This window comes from Pituophis catenifer, unplaced genomic scaffold, assembly GCF_029215685.1.
Source record: "Pituophis catenifer annectens isolate HBS135680 unplaced genomic scaffold, rPitCat1.0.hap2 SCAF_8, whole genome shotgun sequence".
Lineage (NCBI taxonomy): Eukaryota > Metazoa > Chordata > Lepidosauria > Squamata > Colubridae > Pituophis > Pituophis catenifer.
This window is the reverse complement of record NW_027256888.1, coordinates 76,848,684-76,870,497: the sequence shown is the minus strand read 5'-3', so window position 1 is coordinate 76,870,497 and position 21,814 is coordinate 76,848,684. Positions and strand designations below refer to the sequence as shown.

Here is a 21,814-nt window from a genome sequence, read left to right as displayed (position 1 = left end):
CATTGAGGACCCCATAATTAGAATAGAATAGAGCTGGAAGGGATCTTGGAGGTCTTTTAAGTCCAGCCCCCTACTCAAGCAAGACCCTATGCCATTTCAGACAAGTGAAAACCTCAGTGATGGGGCACCCACGATTTCCACTGGTTAATTGTCCTCAATGTTAGGAAGTTTCACCTCAATTCCAGGTTGCTTCTCTCTTTGATTAGTTTCCAACCATTGTTTCTTGTCCTGCCTTCCGGTGCTTTGGAGAATAATTTGACCTTCTTTGCGGCAGCCTCGCAAATACTGGAAGACCGCTATCATGTCACCCCTAATTCTTTTCTTTAGACTAGCCAAACCCAAAATCTGCAGCTGTTCTTCATATGGTTTACTCTCCAGGAAAGAAAGAACATTCCTCCACGCAGGGAGGTCTGCAACCTTAAAACACTCAAAGAGCCATTTGGACCCATTTCCCACAGAAAAGAAAACACCGGGAGCCACAAAACCCTCCCGGTGCCTGACTATTTCTTGAGCGGCCACAAAACTAGCATATGTAGTTGAATTAAACGTTCTGTTTTCTTCTGAAACTTTTCTTTTCTTGGATTTATCCATGGTTGGCCTACCGGGGGTTGAAGAGCTCAATAAATCGCATGCCGGCAGGTGTCTCGCATTGGCAGTTGTGACGCATATTTTGAGAGGGAGCCACAGCAGAGGGGTGAAAGAGCCACATGCGGCTCCAGAGCCACAGGTTGCTGACCCCTGCTCTACACACAGACAAAAATTGAAAAGAGGAACTGGGCAGGCTTTTCAGTTTCCAAAACAATCCTTCGGCACTTTTTTCCAAGCAGCTGCCCTATAATCACTCGCATAGCAATTTTTTTAAAAAGAATTGATTTATATGCCGCCCTTCTCCGGAGACTCAGGGCGGCTTACAGTGCGTTAAGCAATAACCTTCATACTTTTGTATATTTTTTTATACAAAGTCAGCTTATTGCCCCCACAAACTGGGTCCTCAATTTACCTACCTTAGAAAGGATGGAAGGCTGAGTCAACCTTGAGCCTGGCAAGATTCAAACTTACTTTAATTGCAGACAGCTGGTGTTAAATTACAGTGGTTAGTCTGCAGAGCTATCCAGGCTCCTAAACAAAAATTTTCTGTTGCTAAATGAGACAGTCGTTCAATACGTGTTGCCTCCTCTTAATGGCCACCACTCTTAAGCGGATCCCTGCAGTTATTAAGCGAAACTAGCTCCCCCCCCCCCATTGACTTTTGCTTTAGTCTAGAGCCTGGATAGGTCTGTAGACTAAAGCACTGTAATTTAACACCAGCTGTCTTCAATTAAAGTAAGTTCGAATCTCACCAGGCTCAAGGTTGACTCAGCCTTCCATCCTTTCTAAGGTAGGTAAATTGAGGACCCAGCTTGTGGGGGCAATAAGCTGACTTTGCATAAATATACAAAAGTATGAAGGCTATTGCTTAACGCATTGTAAGCCGCCCTGAGTCTCCGGAGAAGGGCGGCATATCAATCAAAATTAAAAAAAAAAATAAAAAGTTGCAAAAGCTGGTTCGCACAACCTCCTGCACTGCAACCGTCCTAAACATGACCGTTTGTTTTTTTTTGTTTTTTTTTTTTTAGATCTGGGTGGTGATGGGGAAAATAATTGCGGCTTCCCGCGCAGGCGCACGGACCATCCACCCGAGCCCACGTGCCAGGGGAGGGCGGGGCCTCCGCTCCCCACCGCGCACGCGCAGCCCGTCGTCTCTTCTCCCTCTCTCTCTCTCTCTCTTTCTCCTCCCCCTCCCCTCCCCGGCGGAAGGCCCCGGCGCGCGCGCGTGCGCCGGAAGGCCTAGCTCGGCCGGGGTGGTTGCCACGACGTCGACGAAGCCTCGCTCTCCCATGGCCGGGACTCGCTGGGTGCTGGGCGCGCTGCTCCGCGGCTGCGGCTGTCATTACAGCACTTGCCGCCACACCGGCGCGGTTTGCCTGCCGCCGCTGAGGCCTACCTCTTCTTCTTCTTCCTCCTCCTCCTCCTCTTCGACGCCGGCGTCGCCTCAGGCGGGCGCTTTGGGCCTTTGGGGCCGCCGACGCCTCCTGCTCTTGCTCGGGGCAGCCACGCAGAGCCGCGGGGTCGCCAGCTCGGCCGGGCCGGTGCCCGGCTTCGGCTCTTGGCGGGGGTCTTTGCTAACCCCGCCTCTCGCGGGCCGATGCTACAGCCAGGTAGGCCTCGGAGGGTGCCGGTGAGGGGAAGGGGGAGGGGCAGAAGGTCTCTCTCTCTCTTTTTCTCCCACCTCCCCTTTTTTTGTACCCCCTCTCACCCCGCCAAGGAGGTTCCTTGGACTACAAAGCCCCTCATCCCCAACCTCGGGCCTCCTGGAGACCGCCGCTGCGGGTTGAAGGTCATGCGGGACGAAGCCCCCCTCCCCCCACTCTCTCCTTTCCCCCCCCTCCCCCCACCCACCCCTTTCATCTTCGCCTATTCGGACTCCTTCCTTCCTTCCTTCTTTCCTTTCCCTTCTTTCGAAAGGAGAAAAGGCTGGCAACGTTGTGTCCTTTTTTTGAGGGGGCGGCGGTGTTGCTCTCCCAGTTTGTTTCAATTGAACGTTTCCTCTGAACGTTTCTTTACCAGACTAGGTAACATCATCAGCTGGGTTTTTCTTGTGCTGCCCCTCCTTAAGCTTACAAAGGTCTATTTTCTTTTTTCTATTCTCCTTACCTTATAAATGTTCATTTTCTTGTCTTATTTCTCCTTAGTTTATAAATATCCATTTTCTTGTCCTGTTCTCCTTAACTTACAAATGTCTATTTTCTTTTTCTATTCTCCTTACCTTATAAATATCCATTTTCTTGTCCTGTTCTCCTTACCTTATAAATATCCATTTTCTTCTCTGATTTCTCCTTAACTTACAAATGTCTATTTTCTTTTTCTATTATGCTTACATTATAAATGACTGTTTTCTTGTTCTATTCTCCCTACCTTATAAATGTCCATTCTTTATTCTCCTTAACCTTATAAATATCCATTTTCTTGTCCTGTTCTCCTTAACTTACAAATGTCTATTTTCTTTTTCTATTCTCCTTACCTTATAAATATCCATTTTCTTGTCCTGTTGTCCTTACCTTATAAATGTCCATTCTTTTTCTATTCTCCTTACCTTACAAATGTCTATTTTCTTTTTCTATTCTCCTTACCTTATAAATATCCATTTTCTTGTCCTGTTCTCCTTACCTTATAAATGTCCATTCTTTTTCTATTCTCCTTACCTTATAAATGTCCATTCTTTTTCTATTCTCCTTACCTTATAAATGTCCATTCTTTTTCTATTCTCCTTACCTTATAAATATCCATTTTCTTGTCCTATTCTCTTTACCTTATAAATGTCTATTTTCTTGTTCTTTTGTCCTTACCTTATAAATGTCCATTTTCTTGTCCCGTTCTCCTTACCTTATAAAATATCTACCTTCTTGTCCTGTTCTCCCTACCTTATAAATACCTATTTTTGTCCTGTTCTCCTTACCTTATAAATATCAATTTTCTTGTCCTAGTATCTTTACCTTATAAATGACTATTGTCCTATTCTTACCACCTTATAAATGTCTATTTTCTTGTCCTTACTTTATAAATGTCTGTTTTCTCATCCTATTCTCCTTACTTTATAAATGCCTATTTATAAGCTAAAGAGGGATAAGACAAGAAAATTCTTTTGATGATGTTACCTAGTCTGGTAATGAAACGTTCAGAAACTACATTGAAACAAGCTTGCAGAGCAAACCCTACCAAAATCTAAAACCAGAGCTAATGTTTCCTATTATTTCAACATTGTATCCTTGGCCCCCACATGGCTGAGTGGATCCCTTTTCTCCTTGGGTTGATCCCACAAGGGGAGCGGGGGGCTTGTGGCATTAGGACCATCCCCAGCAATCTCTTTGCAGAATAATTTGAGAGTGTAAAAAAAAAAAAAAAAAAAGCATTCCCAGCCCCTCTTCTTGCAATACTTCTGAAGATCCTGGCAGCTCTTCTCTCCCCCCCCCCTTTGCTTTGAGGGTTTTTTCCAGACTTCGCTGAGCAGATGCTGAAGTTCGTGTTTGTAGCACTTTTTTTTTTCCTAGCTGACTTTGGCAACTTGTGGCAGAATGGGTAACTCAAATGCCCTTGAGGCCTTCAGGAAACCTGTGGCTGTAGCTTAAAACAACTATGGAGTTCTGTGACCTGCCTCTGGTTTCTCTCTCTGGGTCATCTTGGCAGGGTGACAATCTAGTATTCCTGAATACTGTTGATTTGTGTGTGTGTATGCACACCCATACACACATATATATACACACACACAGGAGTATTAAGGTGCATAATACAATTCTGCATTATTGACACACACAAGGATTTTGAATTTTAGGGCCTGCCTATTGGTTTTCTCTCTTGGTCATCTTGAGAAGCATTATTCCTGAATACTGTTGATTTTTTTTTTATTTTTTTTTTGAGGATACCTCAACAATAATTTTGAGGATACACCAGTGGTGGGTTGCCCCCGGTTCGCACCAGTTCTATAGAATTGGTAGTAAAACCGGTGGGAGGCTCCGCCCATCAACCCCAATGTCACCAAAATGGTTCTGCGCATGTGCAGAAGCTTCTGCACTTGCATGCACACAGCCCCATTGCAAACCGGTAGTAAAGGTAAGTAGAACCCACCCCTGGGATACACCCATAGACACCCTTACACACACATATAGGTGCACTAAGGTGCCAAAGACAAATTCCTTGTGTGTCTAATCACACTTGGCCAATAAAGAATTCTATTCTAATCTAATCTAATTAATCCAATTCAATTCAATTCAATTCAATTCTACATTATTGACATAAAAAGGAGTTTGGAATTTTAGGACTTGCCATTTGTTTTTCTCTCTGGGTCATCCTGAGAAGCAGTGGCAGGGTGACAATCTACTATTCCTCAATACTTGTGTGTTTGTGTGTGTGTGTGTGTGTGTGTGCATGTACATACATGCACACATGTACATATACACATGCATTAAGGCTCATAATGCAATTCTATATTATTGATATACAAAATAAAACTGCTGTGAGGAGACATGCAACGTGTGATTTATCTGGATAATGTTTAGGAGCATTTTTTTTTTTTTACCATGAGATCCTGGGATAAGGCTGACAGTTTGAATTCTGTATATAGCAGGAAAGGCAAATAAAAGGAAGCCTGACTTTCTTTGAGAGTGGATCAGCTTGCTCACGTTTAAGATAAATGCCACAAAATAGAATCATTGGAGTTGTGCGGTGTTGCAGATTTGATTGTAAAGAAATGTTTCAGCACATGTTGCTATCTCATTAAGTATCTGTTGTATCTGTTTCCAAGGTGGGAGTTCTGGAAATAGATATAGCTGTTTCAATGAGTCACAAATGGCTACTGCATTTGCCCTCCTGTGAGTTCTGAAAATACTTCTTCCAATCGAATCTGTAATACAGTATGCGCAGACATAATAATGTTCATTTTTGTGCATTGCAAATTATGTAAATAGCTAAAATAGAAACTGGCCTTCATTCGTGAGAAACTTTCATCTTTCCAATTAGTATTTCCCCAGCTTCATGGTAACATTCAAGTGAGTTACACTAAAACTCTTAGAATTCCAAACCGACAGCTCTGGGAGTATAAATCCTCTATAGCAATCCTTTCATTGAGGGCTGCATCAGGATTGTGTTTGACCTCAAGGGGTGGGGGGCGTGGCCAGCTCGAAATCATTCATCGAGGCTCCTTTTTCAGCCTCCTGGAGCCCTCTGCCAGGGAAAATGTTGCTCGGCGAGGCCATGTGCAGCCCCCCTCCCAGCCAATTTTCGCTGGCAGAGGGCTGCAGGAGGCCGTCGTGGCCGAAAAGGGAGCCTGAGTGAGCCGCGCATGGCCTTTCCAAGCTCCGTTTTCACTGGAGAGATACCGCGGGCTGGTCCTTTGCTGTTTCCAGGGTTGGGCCTACAGGCCAAATCTAAGCCTTGAGTTTGACACCCTTGCTCTATAGCATACTAGGTTGGCAAAGTTCCTCCTAACTCTTTTTATCTTGATCCTGAGTATATTTTCTTGTAAGTTGCAGGTTATCTATATAGTACTGAAGACCTGTTTCTCAAGGCCATATGAAAACAGCCAGGTACACTGATTAAACAAATGGATCCTGGGCAATCCACTAAACTCATAGCTTGTTTAAACTGAGGTTGCTGCAAAATATTACGGAACTGGTTTTATTTCTCCAGAGTAAACTTTTTCTGCTTTGTAGCATCCATCCTTAGGCTTCTGCCTGTGTCTCAAGATTCCTGTTTCTCATATGTTGTAACACACCTAGGGACTCACGTGCAGTCGCCAATCTTATGACTGGAATTCATTGTGTGTCTTTGTGATTAATTGATTGCTAATAATAATCATATTACAAGAAAGGCAGTAGAACTATCCTTTTGATATCCCTCAGATTTTTCAAGATGTCCGTGTGAGAATATTAAACTCCTGTGAAATCCCTCAACATGGAAAGGCCTTGAGCCTTTCTAAAAAAAAATTAATATTAACACTTCATTACTTTTCAGCTTCTGCAGCTTCCAGAGGAACTGTTATCATTTTGCCAGGCCCCAAAATACAGTTACAAGATTTTTTTAAAAAATTCCTGTCTCTCTGCAGGATCCCGAGTCGTCTTATCAAGAGGGATATCACTTTCCCCCAGAATACGAAATCTCTGCGGAAGAAGCAGAAGGGCAGAGGGAAGTGCATCTGATTCGGGCCCAAGGTTTGCCATATGACTGCACTGAGGAAGATGTTCTCAACTTTTTTTCAGGTAACTTCATTGTCCTAATCAGACCAATGTCTAGCCACTGAAGGCCACCACCTCATGGGCATAAAACATATTGTGTTATGCTTCGCATATATTTTGTGATGTTCAGGGTATATTTTGTGACATTGCAGCTGATGTCTGTTTTGGGCTGGCCGTGGAAAGTTAAACAGGATTGGATTTGGTTATTATTTGGAAGGAGACCAGTAGGGAATCCTTGGGTTACTGTCAGGTGCAAGCAACCAGATCCACTCATGTCCAAGGTCCAAGTCAGGTACCGTATTTTTTGGAGTATAAGATGCACCGGACTATAAGACGCACCTACCCTTTTTGGTGAGGAAAACAAGAAAAAGAAATCTCTCTGCCTCCCAGCAATTTTGCCTTGTTGCAGCAAACAGCAAACAGCCTGCTTTACTTTCATTTCCGTTTTCAGCATAGCTTGATTAGCATAAGGAAAAAAAAATCTGCTCCTTTGTGCAGAGGCCCGCACAAAACAGCTGAGAGTCGGGAGGCGGATCCAATCAACTTGTGCTAATTAGGCTGTGCTGAAGCTGAAAGGAGCTGTTTCTTCTTGCTGTTTGCTGCAAGGAGGTAACTGCTGGGAAGCAGAAGCCAAAGGGCCAGTGGGTGGACGGGGTTACATTCGGTGTATAAGACGCACCTAAATTTTCACCCCCTTTTAGGGGCGGAAAAGGTGCGTCTTATACTCTGAAAAATACAGTACTTTATTGCGTTCTGCCTATCTTACACGTTTCTTCAGACTGCTTGCCTTGGGAACAATCAGATAAGGTTTAATGGAATTTATGAGGGATCAGGTTTATGCCTCCTGAAGCTGTGCAAGGACTCAAGGCTATTTCCCCACTTGACTCCTCCTCACTGTTTGATTGGGAGTTTCCCGACAATTATAGAGTAACTATAGCTGAAGAAGGCAGCACCTTGGAAAAAAACAAGGCCACAGCCAAGATTAAAGGGATATGTTATTAAAAAAGCTACAGTTGCAAGCAGAGGGGGACAAAATATAAAAAGTATTCCTCAACCCAATTTGCGGTTTTAGCGGTGGTTGAATTTGAGGCTGTTCCACAAGTTAGAGACTGAAAATAATCACCTAAAAAAAATGTATTAGTGTGTTTATACTAGACACATACCTACATTTTAAAGAAAAAATAGCATGTTTTGGCTAAAATTATGCTGCAATATTTATATTCCATCTTTATTATTTTTATAAATAATTCAAGGCAGTTAATATTCCAACACATCTTCCTTCTCCTGTTTTCCTCATAATAACGTTGTGAGATGAGTTGGCCTGAAGAGACAGTGACTGGCCCAAGGTCATCCAGCCAGCTTTCAGGCCTAAGGTCGGACTAGAATTCATCAACTCCTGGTGATTGGCTCAAAGTCACCCAGGTGGCTTTCATGGCTAAGGTGGGACTAGAATTCATCATCATCTAGTGATTGATCCCAAGTCACGTAGCTGACTTTCATTTTAAGGCAAGATTAGAACTCATCGTCTCCTGGTAATTGGCCCAAAGTCATCCAGCTGGCATTCATGAGTGGGATTAGAACTCAAAAGAGTTTTTCAGGATCTAGCCCCGGTGCTTTCACCACTAGACCAGGGGTTGGCAACCTGCAGCTCTGGAGTCGCATGTGGCTCTTTCATTCCTCTGCTGCGGCTCCCTGTCGCCAGTCAGCTCCACGATTGATAGGGCTTTTGGTTAGAATAGGTAGAGGAAAAAGGATGCTGCGCTAGAAGGAGACTCTATGGTGGGGGAATCTGGACTTCCGGTTGGCTCCAGAATTGAATGGGGGGCTTCCGGTTAGGGCCTTTGTGGCTCTTTGAGTGTTTAAAGTTGCCGACCTCTGCACTAGACCAAGCTGGGTCTTGAAATACTGACAAGATTACAGAAGTTTTGAAGCTGGGGCTGGGGAATACCAAATGCAAAACATTCAAATACATTCCAGTTTATTCATCTTATCTAGGGAGGGGGAGAAAGAAAGTTGTCTTGTGTCTCGTCATCGATAAACTTGCTAACTTTCTAGGGAGCAAGATCCGAAACGGTGTGGAAGGCATCCATTTCCTCCTGTACCGAGATGGCAAGCGCAGAGGAGATGCGATAGTTGAACTTGAATCAGAACATGATGTGATGAACGCCTTGAACAAACACCGGAAATATCTGGGCCAGCGCTATGTGGAAGGTACTTCTTGCAAAATGACCCCAAAATCCTTTGCCTGACTGGTATCTATTTCTAAATATATTCACCATTTTCCCCCCCTTTCTTTTTGTGTTCTTGGACTTCCCAACAGTTTTTGAAATACGTAATAAGGATGTTGATACCCTAATGAGGAGCCTGAAGTTCCGTTCAGCGCCTGTAAACAATGATGGGGTGGTACGACTGCGAGGTCTGCCCTACCGTTCCACGGAAGTAGATGTAACGGAGTTCTTTTCAGGTGACGCGGCCTGGAGCCTCAATTCTCTCTTGTCTGTCTGTCTGTCTGTGGATGTGTGTGCATTGGATTATGGAGTTGTCTTTGGATGAATAGAATAGAATAGAATAGAAGAATAGAATAGAATAGAATAGAATAGAATAGAATAGAATAGAATAGAATAGAATAGAATAGAATAGAATAGAATAGAATAGAATAGAATAGAATAGAATAGAATAACAGAGTTGGAAGGGATCTTGGAGGTCTTCTAGTCTAACCCCCAATGAAATGAGGAGGAGGAAGGGAGAAAGAGGAACATGGGGGGAGGTAGAGCCTTGTCTTAATCTGCTAACCACCTCCAGATTAATGGCACCCCGGCCCTCCAGCAACCGAATCAGAGGAGGAGGAGGAGGCATGGGAGTCAGGGTTAGCATCAAGGCAACCTGAGAGCTCTGAGGGGGAAGAGGGAGTGGAGCTGCAGAGAGAGCAAGGCGGAGCTTGGGCCATCCGTCAGCCCTCAGATGGAGAGTCAACAGCCTTCAGGTCTGGAGGTGGCTGAAGAGGAAGAGGAGGAACAGCTGGGTCCTGTGCCTGATGCGCAGATTCGCAGAAGGCGGAGGAGAGGAGAGCAGTGGAAATCCGTGGGCCAGTCCTTGTGAAGGAAGAACCACCGCTGCTAGCAAAGTCCCACCCTAGCTCTGGGGATACAAGGCAGGGGGCAGAGATGAATAGATGTGGCAGACAACTATTCATCTCCCTGCCGGAAGGACTTGTTAGCCTGCATTGAGAGAGAATTTTTTTTCCGGGGCTGCTGGCGCTCCTAATAAAGGAATCGTTGATTTAACTTCAGAGGGTTTGTCGTGTTTGGGGAGCTGGGTCAGAACACTCAGACTGTTGGGGCTCCAGGCCAATTGGCAGAGTTAGGTCTTCAGCCCCTTTCAGCAGGTCACAAAGGGTGGCTGCAGATCTCATCTCAGGGAGGGGCAGGATGTTCCAAAGGGCAGCAACCACGGCAGAAAAGGCTCTTCTGGAACCTGCTGGCCAAAATTCCTTAACCAACAGAGTTGTAGCCTGATCCATCTGCTGGCGCAGGTGGAAAGGGCCTATCCCATTGAGCTGAGATGGTTCCTCAGAAGCAATGAATTGCTTTTAGTTTTTCTAAGACAATAATTTAGGCTATCACATAGGCTTGCACCCTAACGTCTGTGCCCAGCTCCACATTTAAAGGTTTGATCATCCGGGGACGAAATACATCGACCCGCGAAGTGTTATATTTAAGAGAGGGTCTGCACATTTTATTTCTCTTACCTAGAAATTGCAAGGCACGTTTTCGGAGGACCAGGGTGATTATATTGACATGCTGCAAAATGTCTTCTCTCTCAGGTTTGACTATACAAGACATAGTATTCGTCTTTGACCACGACGGAAGAAGGAAAACGGGAGAGGCGTTTGTACAGTTCGCCACACCGGAAATGGCTAATAAAGCTTTGTTGAAGCATAAGGAAGAAATTGGGAACCGGTAGGAAAATCACGGAAAGGCCGGGGGGGGCGACTTTTATGAGGGAATGAGTGCTTGCACACCAGGCAAATGGCTTTGGGTTTTATTTTTAATGGGCATTGACTCTAGGGTGGGCAGGGTGTTTTGGGGTTTTTTTTGTGTGCGTGTGATGCATACTGAAAGTTTTGGTGTTTGAACTGAGCTTTTCTATATTAAAAAAGCTGCTTTGATAATAATCATGGCCTAACTCTCTCTCTCTTCAAAAACTTTCTAGCTACATAGAAATATTCCCGAGCCAGAAAAGTGCAATTCGAACACATAACGACTTTTTCCGATATAAGAAGATGATGACGTCTACGGTGCCAAAACCGTGTTCTGAAAACATTTTTGAAGAAAGCAAGTTGAGCGAGGTCTCGAAGCCCAGTCCGGTGTATGAAAATGAAAGCAGAAGCGGTGAGCGTACGTCATATTTGTTCGAAGTCAGCTTCCCAGAAACATTTTTTAAAAAAACGGACGGCAGGAAAATGATCCAGTGGTCCATCAAGTCTGCCCCATTTTGGGGGGGGGGGGGATTAGTTTTCATTTTTATTTACCATGTTTCCCCGAAAATAAGACCCTGTCTTATATTTTTTTTGAACCTGGAAATAAGCACTTAGCCTTATTTTCGGGGAGGTCTTATTATTTTGGGGCGCATGGAGCAAGATGGGGCTCTTCGTGCAGTCTTACCTGATTTCCAGCTCTGTGTTTAAATATTTTTGGAGAGGGCTTATTTTCAGGGGGAGGCTTATTTTAGCGCATGCACTCAAAAGCCCAATTGGGCTTATTAGGGGATGTCTTATTTTTGGGGAAACAGGGTATTTACTTATTTATGGTTCATCGCACAGTCAGACAGTTCATGTGCAGACTGGATTTGGCCATTTTTGTCTACCTATCGAGCACTTCCGGAGGATCTGGGATAGGCAGATGTGGTTGTTTGATGGTGTTAGAGGTATCGCCACAAGATGTAAGCTGTTCTTAGTAAAGCTGCCTTTTGCAATTGACTGATGGTGAATCGGTCAATGCTAATGGTTTTCAAGTGATGCTGCAGTTGTTTTGGGATTGCCCCCAAGGCACCTATTTACTATTTCTTTTCTTTGGTCACAATAGTTCTATTTCTGTTTGCAGGTCTTTATATTTTGTTATCATTTTCAATTCTTTCTTTTCCGTTGTCTTCAGGTACTGGAGACATCCCCTATCCAGATTTTTTTGTCTTTCTTACTGATAATTGTTAAGTCTGGGGTGTTATGTGGCAGGGGCCTGTCTGCTTGAATTCCAAAATCCCAGGGCACTGTGATGTTCTCTCTTTTAATTTTTGTCGGATGATAGACATGTGTTTATTCCAAACGTGTTTAAACTCAAGTTACTGACAATCGACCCACTACCTTGCCTGGAAGTTGGTTCCAAGTTTTCACTACTCTTTTTTATGAAGTCATACTTTCTAACATTGCTTTTGAACTTCCCTCCTGTCAGTTTGAGTTGATGTCCCTAGGTTCTTGATTTTGGCTTAATATGGAAAATACTGCCTTCTAGAACTTTACTCACACCCTGAATACATTTGAAAGTTTCAATCACGCCCCTCCCCCTTCCCTTTCTGTCCTCCAGGGTGTACACCTCCAATCTCTCCTGATACCCCTTCAGAAGGGTGGGCTTCAAAAATTTTAGCAAGGGGTTCTCTGCCCGGTTGCTGGGTGGGCGTGGCGTAGTCAGCCTCCTGTACCACGGCTAGGGGGGGGCTTTTGCCCTCCCCGGGCTCCGGAGGCTTTCCTTGAGCCTCTGGGAGGGCAAAAATGGCCGCCTCAGGCTCCGGAGGTCCTCTGGAGTTCGGAATCGGGCCGGTTTCCAGCCTCCCCAAACTTCTGCTAGGCCTGTTTTTCACCCTCCCTGAGCCTCCGCACACGCCCTGCACTTACCTGCATCCAAAACAGGCCGCGTGGGAATTCCTAGGAAGGGAGGGGTGGGGTGGGAGGGGCCAGCCAAGAGTGGGATTTGGGGGTCCTCCGAACTGCACAGAATCTTAGCTAGAGGTTCTCCCGAACCCCCAGCGGCCCACCCGTGCCTTCAGACTTTCCACCATTTTTGTCACCCATCTCTGGACATGCTCAATCATACCATTATCTTTTTTTCTTTTTTTCTTTTTTTATGGTCTCCAGAAGTATAAAAAAAATTGAACGGCACATAACTATAATTTGCGAATATTTGTTCTGCTTGATTCCACAGAGGCTTACAAGCAAGTATTTGAAAAGCCTCAGGAGGCAGCTGAATCGGGAAGCTTCTCTGCCCCTTACTTTGTCCACCTGAGAGGAATGCCTTTTCAAGCCACAGCGCAAGATATCATCCAGGTATGTTTGGGGGGGTGGGGTAAGGCTGTTTCAAACAGTTTCAAAAGGTGTTAGTTATCACCTTTAAAGCGCTCCATGGCTTAGGGCCTGGGTACCTACGAGACAGTCTTTTGCCACCAATAGCCTCCCACCGACCAGTTCGTTCTCACAGGGAGGGACTACTCAGGGTACCGTCAGTCAAATTATGCCGACTGGTGACTCCCAGGGGGAGGGCCTTCTCTGTGGGGGCTCCAACCCTTTGGAATGAACTGCCCCCGGAGATACTAAATATCCCTGATCTCCGTGCTTTCCGCCGTGCCCTCAAAACCCTGATGTTCCAACAGGCGGGGCTAAACATATGAACATGTGAATGTTTTTAAAATGTTATCTAATTTTAGGTTCTATTTATTTGGGTGAAACTATGTTATAATAATAATTTTAATTAGCAATTTTATGATGTTTGTGTATCTATATTTTTCTTGACTGTACACCGCCTTGAGTCCTACGGGAGAAAGGCGGTATAGAAATATAATAAATAATAAATAAATAAACATCCTTGAGCTGCTGTGGGTAGAAAAAAGCCTGCCTTCAGCCTGGATTTCAAACGTCTTACTCGGGCACTGCAACTTGCAAACAGATCAGATTAACACGAAACTAGTTGTACAAACCACTGGCTGGAATGCATTTCTTTGAAATTCTTTAAAAAAGCATTTTACCACAAGAAAAAAAGATAAGTACATGACAGCATTAATTACAATTGTTTGCCTGAGAAATTGAGCGATAATGCTTTAGCATTTACATTACCGGTAGTTCTCACCTTTGTTTAGCGGCCATTCGAAAGTACAGCGGCACTAAAAAAATAAAAAAAAAATTATGACAGTTTTTCACACTTACGACTATTGCAGCATCTCTACAGTCACATGATCCAAATTCAGATACTTGGCAACTGGCATGTATTTATGACAGTTTCAATGTTCCGAGAATCATGTGATAAACTTTTGTGACCTTCTGACAAGCAAAGTCCATGGGGAAGCCAGATTCACTTAACAGCCGTGATACTAACTTAACAGCTGCAGTGATTCACTTAATAACTGTAGCAAGGAAGGTGGTAAAGTGGGGCAAAACTCATTTAACAACTGTCTCGCTTAGCAATGGAACTTTTGAGCTCAGCTGTGATCCTCGTAAGTCGAGGACTACCAGTATCAATTATAAATATGGAAGTACATTGCATCAGTTTGTATTCAATCTCCGCTTCTAACGTTCTGACATGATTTCATAATCGGATTAATCAAAATCTGACTTGTCCCCCTCTTGTTTTTTGTTCTCTCTCTTTTTTAAGTTTTTTGCTCCCTTAAAGCCTGTGAGGATCACAATGGAATATAATTCATGCGGCCATGCGACTGGAGAAGCAGATGTACATTTTGAAACGCACACAGACGCAGTTGCCGCCATGGCCAAGAACAACTTTAAAGTCCGTAAGTATCTCTTGTGAATTTTTCACAGGTTTGTGGGGTTCGAAAAGCAGTGGCGGGCAGCGCTGCAGATTTTTGAATTAAACCAATGTTCAGGAAGATGGATTTCCTAAAGGCGGGTGTTAAGTCATAGCATTGGGATGGTGAACCTATGGCACGCATGCCCGAAGTGGTACGCGGAGCCATTTTGCCTGGCACGCTTGGTATTGCCTATTCCCCTTCTGGGTTTCTGGCACATGCGCTCGTGATAATCAGCTGGCCTTTTTGCGTGCAGCAGTGCCGGAAACTGGAAGAGCTGTTCTTCCGTTTTCCTGCGTGAGAATGCGTGCCAGCCAGCTGATAGTTGTGTGCGCCGGAAACGAGAAGTTCATTTTCAGTCGCGCACATGTGCCTGTTCTGCCCCAACTACGGGTCCCAAGAAGTGTAGCACACACACACAGCTCCAAAAACTCCATTTAATACGAACAGACCCCTTTCAAAATGCAGGCTTTAACCACAAATGTCCTTATCAGCCTGCTATGAATTACAGAGATTAAACAAAGTCCAACAAGGGTTGGCAATCAGCCCAGAAACCAAGTTGTAACAAAAAACTGACTCTCAAAATGCTCTGCCTGGGACCAAACGTTGTTTCCAGCAACATTTGCCAGCTGTGTGTGAACTTAAATAGGCTAAGGGAGTGGCCAATTAGCCCCAAGCCTTACTTTCGAGGAGACCTCCTCCTGAGTAGCCACTCCTGCCTTTTGGCAGCCCTGCGTGCTCGAGCATTGAGAAGAGGCTCCTCCACTTCACTCTCTTCACTTGAAGGAGCCTCTGGAGGTTCTGAAGGCCCTGGATGAGTCTCTGCCTCTGGCACCACATCCTCTTCAGCCTCCTCGCTGTCCGACTCGAGCACCGGCTGCACAGGCTGCTGGCGCGACCCCACACCAGCCTCCTCGTCGTCAGGATCAGCCACAATCCGCACAGGCCACTGGTGGGCCACAACAGTACCCTGGGCAGCTCCTTTTCCGGGTTGCAGCCCAAACAAGCCCGTGCGCGCACTCTCTCTTTTCAGCACTTGGTGCCGAAAAGGTTTGCCATCACTGTCATAGCACATAGCACATAAGAGCCTTGATAGTACAGTGGTATACGCACCCTGTTATTAACACAGCTGCCTGCAATTTTCTGCTGGTTCGAATCTCTCCAAGGCTCAAAGTTGACTCAGCCTTCCATCCTTTCTAAGGTAGGTGAAATGAGGACCCAGTTTGTGGGGGCAATAAGCTGACTTTGTATAAATATACAAAAGTATGAAGGCTATTGCTTAACGCATTGTAAGCCGCCCTGAGTCTCCGGAGAAGGGCGGCATATAAATCAAAATTTTTTTTTTTTTAAAAAAAAGATTGCTTCAGATTAATTTTCCATTTATTGTAGGAGAATTGCTGGGAGAGTTGGGAGGGCAGAGTTAAACACATCATCAGTTTAGAGTCATTGCGTTCCCACAAGCGCTCCCAAGTCCCAACCCCTCCTGAATGCTGTTGACTCATACAGGTAGTCCTTGACGTACAACCTTCCATTTAGTGATCGTTCGAGGTTACAATACTACTAAAAAAAACCTGATGACCATTTTTCACATGACCCTTGCAGCATCTCCATGGTCACATGATCAAAATTAGGACGCTTGGCAATGACATGTGCTTATGGCACTTGCAGTGTCCTGACCTGGCAAGCAAAATCAATAGAGAAGCCAGATTCACTTCACAATCGTGTTCCTAAATAACTGCAGTCATTTACTTAGCGACTCTTGCAAGAAGGGTTGTAAAATGGGGCAAAACTCACTTAACTACAGTCTTGCTTAGCAATGGAAATTGTGGGCTGAATTCTGCTTGTAAATTGGCACCAATTTACTAAAGTTAGTGTTGAACTTTAGTTGGCCAGATTCTTGTATGTTGGCTTGAATAAAATCCTCTTTTGCTGCAGCCTTACCAATGGTCCTGATTCTTCATGCCTGACATTTAATTTTCTTTCATTTTGCAGAGCATAGTTATATTGAATTATTTCTGAATACATCACCAAGCAGAAAATAGAGCAGCCTACGATAGTGGTATATTTCCCAAAGTTTAGGTGAGTTCATCGACAAATTTGTGGTTAAAGGTATGCGTGCCTCGTTGAGGAATGTCTGAATTTTGCGGCAGTTAGCATTTTTGTCAAACCAGCCCATTCAGATACCTTTGGGAAGAACCATGGGCGAATGGTTGCAGAAGCTGATGGGAGTGGGCTGAAATGGCAAAATTGACTATTTTGATTAAAGAAAAGAATACAAATGCTTTTGTTTCCACATGGAGACGGCTTCTGAACTTTGCGCTTGAAGTGGAAAAGAATGAAACTTTGATTTTGGGTTTTACCGATTAGACTGATAGATCCTTATAGAAATATGGCTACTTTATGTTACTATGAAAAAACAAAAAGTTGTGATTTGATGTCAGTGCCCTATTTTACTGCAAGAGAGAAAGTCAGAAGTCAATGCTGCTTTTTCCTAATTTTTCCTCACTTTTCTTTCCTCCTTCCTTCCCCCTTTCTCCTATTTTTTTTCATATTTTGTATCTTATTTTAGAGAATAGAAATAGAATAGAATAATAGAACAGAACAACAGAATAGAATAGAATAACAGAGTTGGAAGGGACCTTGGAGGTCTTCTAGTCCAACCCCCTGCTTACACAGGAAACCCTACATCACTTCAGACAAATGGTTATCCAACATCATCTTAAAAACTTCCAGTGTTGGAGCATTCACAACTTCTGGAGGCAAGTTGTTCCACTGATGAATTGTTCTAACTGTCAGGAAATTTCTCAAGTTCTAAGTTGCTTCTTTTATCTTATAACTCAATAAAAATGTTAACGAGAAGAGCCCAAGGCAGCTTTGAAGGTGATAACTTTTTCCTGCTATTAATTCCTGATATGCAGAGGCATTGTCAGGTCCCAGATATTTCTACAGGGATGCTGGTATTTTGGTAGGAGGAAGGGCGGGGGGAGGAGGAATGGAGTGATCTGTATATGAAGTTTCTGTTTCCTGCATTACTGTGCTAATCTATATGAAGTCTCTGTTTCCGTTTCCCTGCAATGATGTAGTGTGGTAGGGGTTTGGTTAGCATTGCTTTAAATAGCTGGTTTTAAGTAAGAAGCTTCAGTTCTTGCCTAGACCTCTTGTCATCACAAACCTTTCAATAAAAGCTCCTTTTGGAACCACTGCAGTTTCAAGAGTCCTGCTTTCTTGGGAACATTGGAGAGGCAAGATCTTAACAGGCCTGCTTTTTCTGGGAGAAAGTGTGCCATCGTAATTGGCCGTTGTGTTGGGTAACTGAATTCTCCATAAATGTGACTTCTCAGTGACCAATTTCACACTAAAAATTGTTTGGACCAAAAGGAACATACTGGGTTTTTTTTTTTTTTTAGGACTTACTTTTTAAATTGTTTTAATTTTTGAAATGGACATAAGAAATCGGCTAACAATTGGGCAGCATAGCAGACAGGTTTTCTATGAAATGAGCCTGTTCACTGGGATCAATATTTTATGTTCCTGTTGTTCTCTAATCTAGGGGTCTCCAACCTTGGCAACTTTAAGACTTGTGGACTTCAACTCCCAGAATTCTGGTTGGAGACCCCTTCTCTAATCAGTGGTTCTGTGCAAACCTATCTATTCACATTTATGTCCCTGCAATCACCTTTAAACTGCTACTTATTCAGGTTTTTGCAGTCATTAAACCTGGGAGAGAATTAGGCTCCCCCCCCAATTTATTTCGTGCAGCTTCATTCTCGTATCATTTACGGTAATTTCAATTCTTTGAAACTCAGTCTCGAATCCAGGCTGTTATCTGAGCTTTGTTCTATTTAAGTACCACATTTTTCGGAGTATAAGACGCACCTTTTTCCCCCCTAAAAGAGAGTTAAAATTTGGGTGCGTCTTATACACCGAAGCTCTGCCCATCCAGCGGCCCCCACCCTTTGGCCTCTGCCTCCCAGCAATTTTCCTCCTTGCAGCAAACAGCCCAGTTCAGCTTCAGCACAGCCTGATTAGCACAAGCAGTTGATTGTAGGTTGGATCGGCCTCCTGTCCCTCAGCTGTTTTAGGCTGCAGGGATTGCCATTGCCTATTGCTGTGCAGGCCTCTGCTGTTTGCTGCAAGGAGGCAAATTGCTGGGAGGCAGATTTTTTTTTTTCTTGTTTTTGTCCCCAAAAAAGGTAGGTGCGTCTTATAGTCCGGAGTGTCTTATACTTTGAAAATTATGGTAATTGTTAAGTCAGGACCAAATTTACTTCATTTATTTTACTGGGAACTATGTGGTTTGAGTCTATTGACTAAAGTTACACATTGCAGTAAGTCATTATTATCTAACTGTACAGGTAGTCCTCGACTTACGTTTAATGACTGTTTGAAGTTACAACGGCACTGAAAAAAGTGACTTATGACCAGTTTTCACACTTACGACCATTGCAGCATCTCCCTGGTCACGTGATCAAAATTCAGACACTTGGCAACTGACTCATATTTATGACGGTTGCAATGTCCCTGGGTCATGTGATCCTCTTTTGCGACCTTCTGACAAGCAAAGTTAACAAGCGTAACTAACTTAACACTTGCAATGATTCACTTAACAACTCTAGCAAGAAAAGTTGTAAAATGGGGCCAAAACTTAACAAACGTCTCACTCAACAACAGATATTTTGGGCTCAATTATGGTCGTAAGTCGAGGCCTACCTATACTTATTTTATCAATTTGTGCAAAGAACAGGAAAGTTATACCAGGCAATACCTGTAGTTCAGAATCCTCAAACAAAGATTGCTTGATACTCCTTGATGAATGTCATTTGACTGGCATTCTTGACTTCTTATCCTAAGGTAGGGAAATAGGTAGAGGTGGGATTCAGCTGTTTCGGAATGATTCGGGCGAACCAATAGTTGCAACCTGCAGGTGGGCCCGCCCAGGCACAATCCCGTCCTATATCGCTGTTTTTTTTGATGCTGCATGCATACACGGATGGAGCATGCGAGCGAATTAACATGTTTTTGATGCAGTGCTCAAGGCACGCACAACTCACATTTTCCATTCTGGGCAAACCGGTTGTTAAATTATGTGAATCCCACCTCTGGAAATAGGCCAGTGTTCCTCTCTGTTTATTTGCTTCTGTTCTCTTTCTCAACAGATAAGCTAAGATGCTTTTCATCTGCACGTTCCTAGAGCTGGACTATTAATCCCCGTCGCCCCCGAATTGCCTTTCAAAGAAACTCCAGTGGCTGTGTCTGAAATCCTTACAAAATGGTTGTGCAGGCTCTGTTTTACGTAAACCAACATTAAAGTTGAACTCTACTTAACATATTGCTACAGTACATTTCCTGGTTGGTTGGGAACCAAGCTGAGAAGGGTCCACAGCGGCTTTGGTTGTCCATTCTGACCATCACTGGTGCAGATGGAAATCGCCTTTCATTTCAGAACATCTGGCTAACAAAGCCAGCTCGATCATTAAAGGGTCCAGTCATCCTCCAGCAGAGAGAGAGAGCGAGAGGAGAGAGAACAACTGCAGGAAATGGTGGCCATGTACCTGCTCAGCCGTGGTACATTTGAGGATATGAATAATTTTGTGTGTGAAACTTAGCATGAGTGTCAGGTTTTCAGGCTGTCTAGGATAAATGCATCTTGACGTGCTGACATCGAGGGCTTTGAGATAGGAACTTGGAGGAAATGTTAACCAGACACCATATGGATGAAAACTATACCACGGGTGTCAAAACTCACCACATCATATTGCTGTCACGTGACATTTTGCGACGTTTTTCCCATTCACAGAGCTGGGGTGGGCATGGCCTGTGCGTGACGCATCTGGCCCGCAGGCCGCCACTTTGACACCCCTGAACTCTACGCATGAAAGAATGTGATTATGAAAGTATCTTATATCGGGGGATGTCCAGCCTTTCAGACCAGTGGACTTCAATTCCCAGAATTCCCCAGCCAGCCAGTGAGGCTAGGGAATTCTGGGAGTTGAAGTCCCAAGTTTGAAAGTTACCAAAGTTAGACACCGGTTCTATATTGTAATAGGATTAAGAAGCTTGATTTATATGCTATGCTTTTGTAGGCATATTTGGCATCCTAGCTAGTGCAGGGGTCTCCAACCTTGGCAACTTTAAGACTTGTGGACTTCAACTCCCAGAGTTCCTCAGCCTCTTTCAATACTGAAAGTATCTTATATCGGGGGATGTCCAGCCTTTCAGACCAGTGGACTTCAATTCCCAGAATTCCCCAGCCAGCCAGTGAGGCTGGGGAATTCTGGGAGTTGAAGTCCACAAGTCTTAAAGTTGCCAAGGTTGGAGACCCCTGCTCTAGTGGCTGCAATAAAACCCTACTCATCTCGAAAAGTCTTGAATATTCCTGGGCAATAGGAATACTTCCTTTCCCACCCTTGAACTTCCACATTTAAGTTTCGCTCTCCAAATTGTTTAGGTTGAGGCCAGGGAACTTCCCCATTAGCAGGTATCGTACAAAGAGATGGGGATGAGGCCTAGGTGATCACGAATGAACAATTTCCTTCCTAAATTTTGATAAGATTGTAGTGGTGGGATATCAGGAGTGACATAATAGCAGAAGGGACCGGACCAGGGATCTCCAAACTTGACCACTTTAAGACTTGTGGACCAACTTCAACCGGTGAGGCTGAGGAATTCTGGGGCTTGACATCCGCAAGTCTTAAAGTCGCCAAGTTTGGGGATCCCTGGACTGGATAGAAACTGGATTGCTTAGGTTCCCCTGGCCACAGCTAAAAAATTCTGCCTTCCTAAATAGGAGCTGAACGTCGATCTCCCCCAATCATCCAGTTTTGCTATCTGTGAGTTTTATTAACAAAATTACCCCGGCAACCTTATGTTTGATATAAAAGCCCTGTACGTCTACTACTAATTCCCAGTTAAGTGTTGCAAAGAACTACAACAAACTATACAGAAAAATTAAAATCCCTAGCCTCCATTTCAGATTTTACATTTTAACCAACTGGCCAGATTCTGAAATGGACTCTTTTATGTATTTTCTTCAGACTCTTGCATAAGAGTCTGGACAGAATTAAGTGGTTTTTATGGATTCTCTCGTAATGAACTCTAATGATTCTAACTTTTATTGCCATGATGATTAACTCGGATCAAGTAGAATCCCGAGAATCCCCATGACTCCTGCCACATTTCACATTTTTTGCGGCAGTCCAATGAGTGAATCTGGTTATTGAGCAAATGCCCCGGTTGTGTGAACCCAGTCTGAATGGGCGCTT

The 21,814-nt window shown here is 44.0% G+C and overlaps 1 protein-coding gene across 1 annotated transcript; it reads left to right on the top strand.

The window, feature by feature from the left end:
- The first annotated feature begins 1,784 nt into the window (after positions 1-1,784).
- Positions 1,785-19,877, top strand: GRSF1 (G-rich RNA sequence binding factor 1). Its single transcript, XM_070948230.1, has 10 exons — positions 1,785-2,198; positions 6,638-6,791; positions 8,823-8,978; positions 9,088-9,231; positions 10,591-10,726; positions 10,980-11,158; positions 12,962-13,083; positions 14,402-14,537; positions 16,545-16,631; positions 19,709-19,877. Exons 1-9 carry the CDS (start codon positions 1,878-1,880, stop codon positions 16,592-16,594), a joined length of 1,398 nt encoding a protein of 465 aa, XP_070804331.1. The 5' UTR covers positions 1,785-1,877; the 3' UTR covers positions 16,595-16,631; positions 19,709-19,877.
- The last annotated feature ends 1,937 nt before the right edge of the window (positions 19,878-21,814 follow it).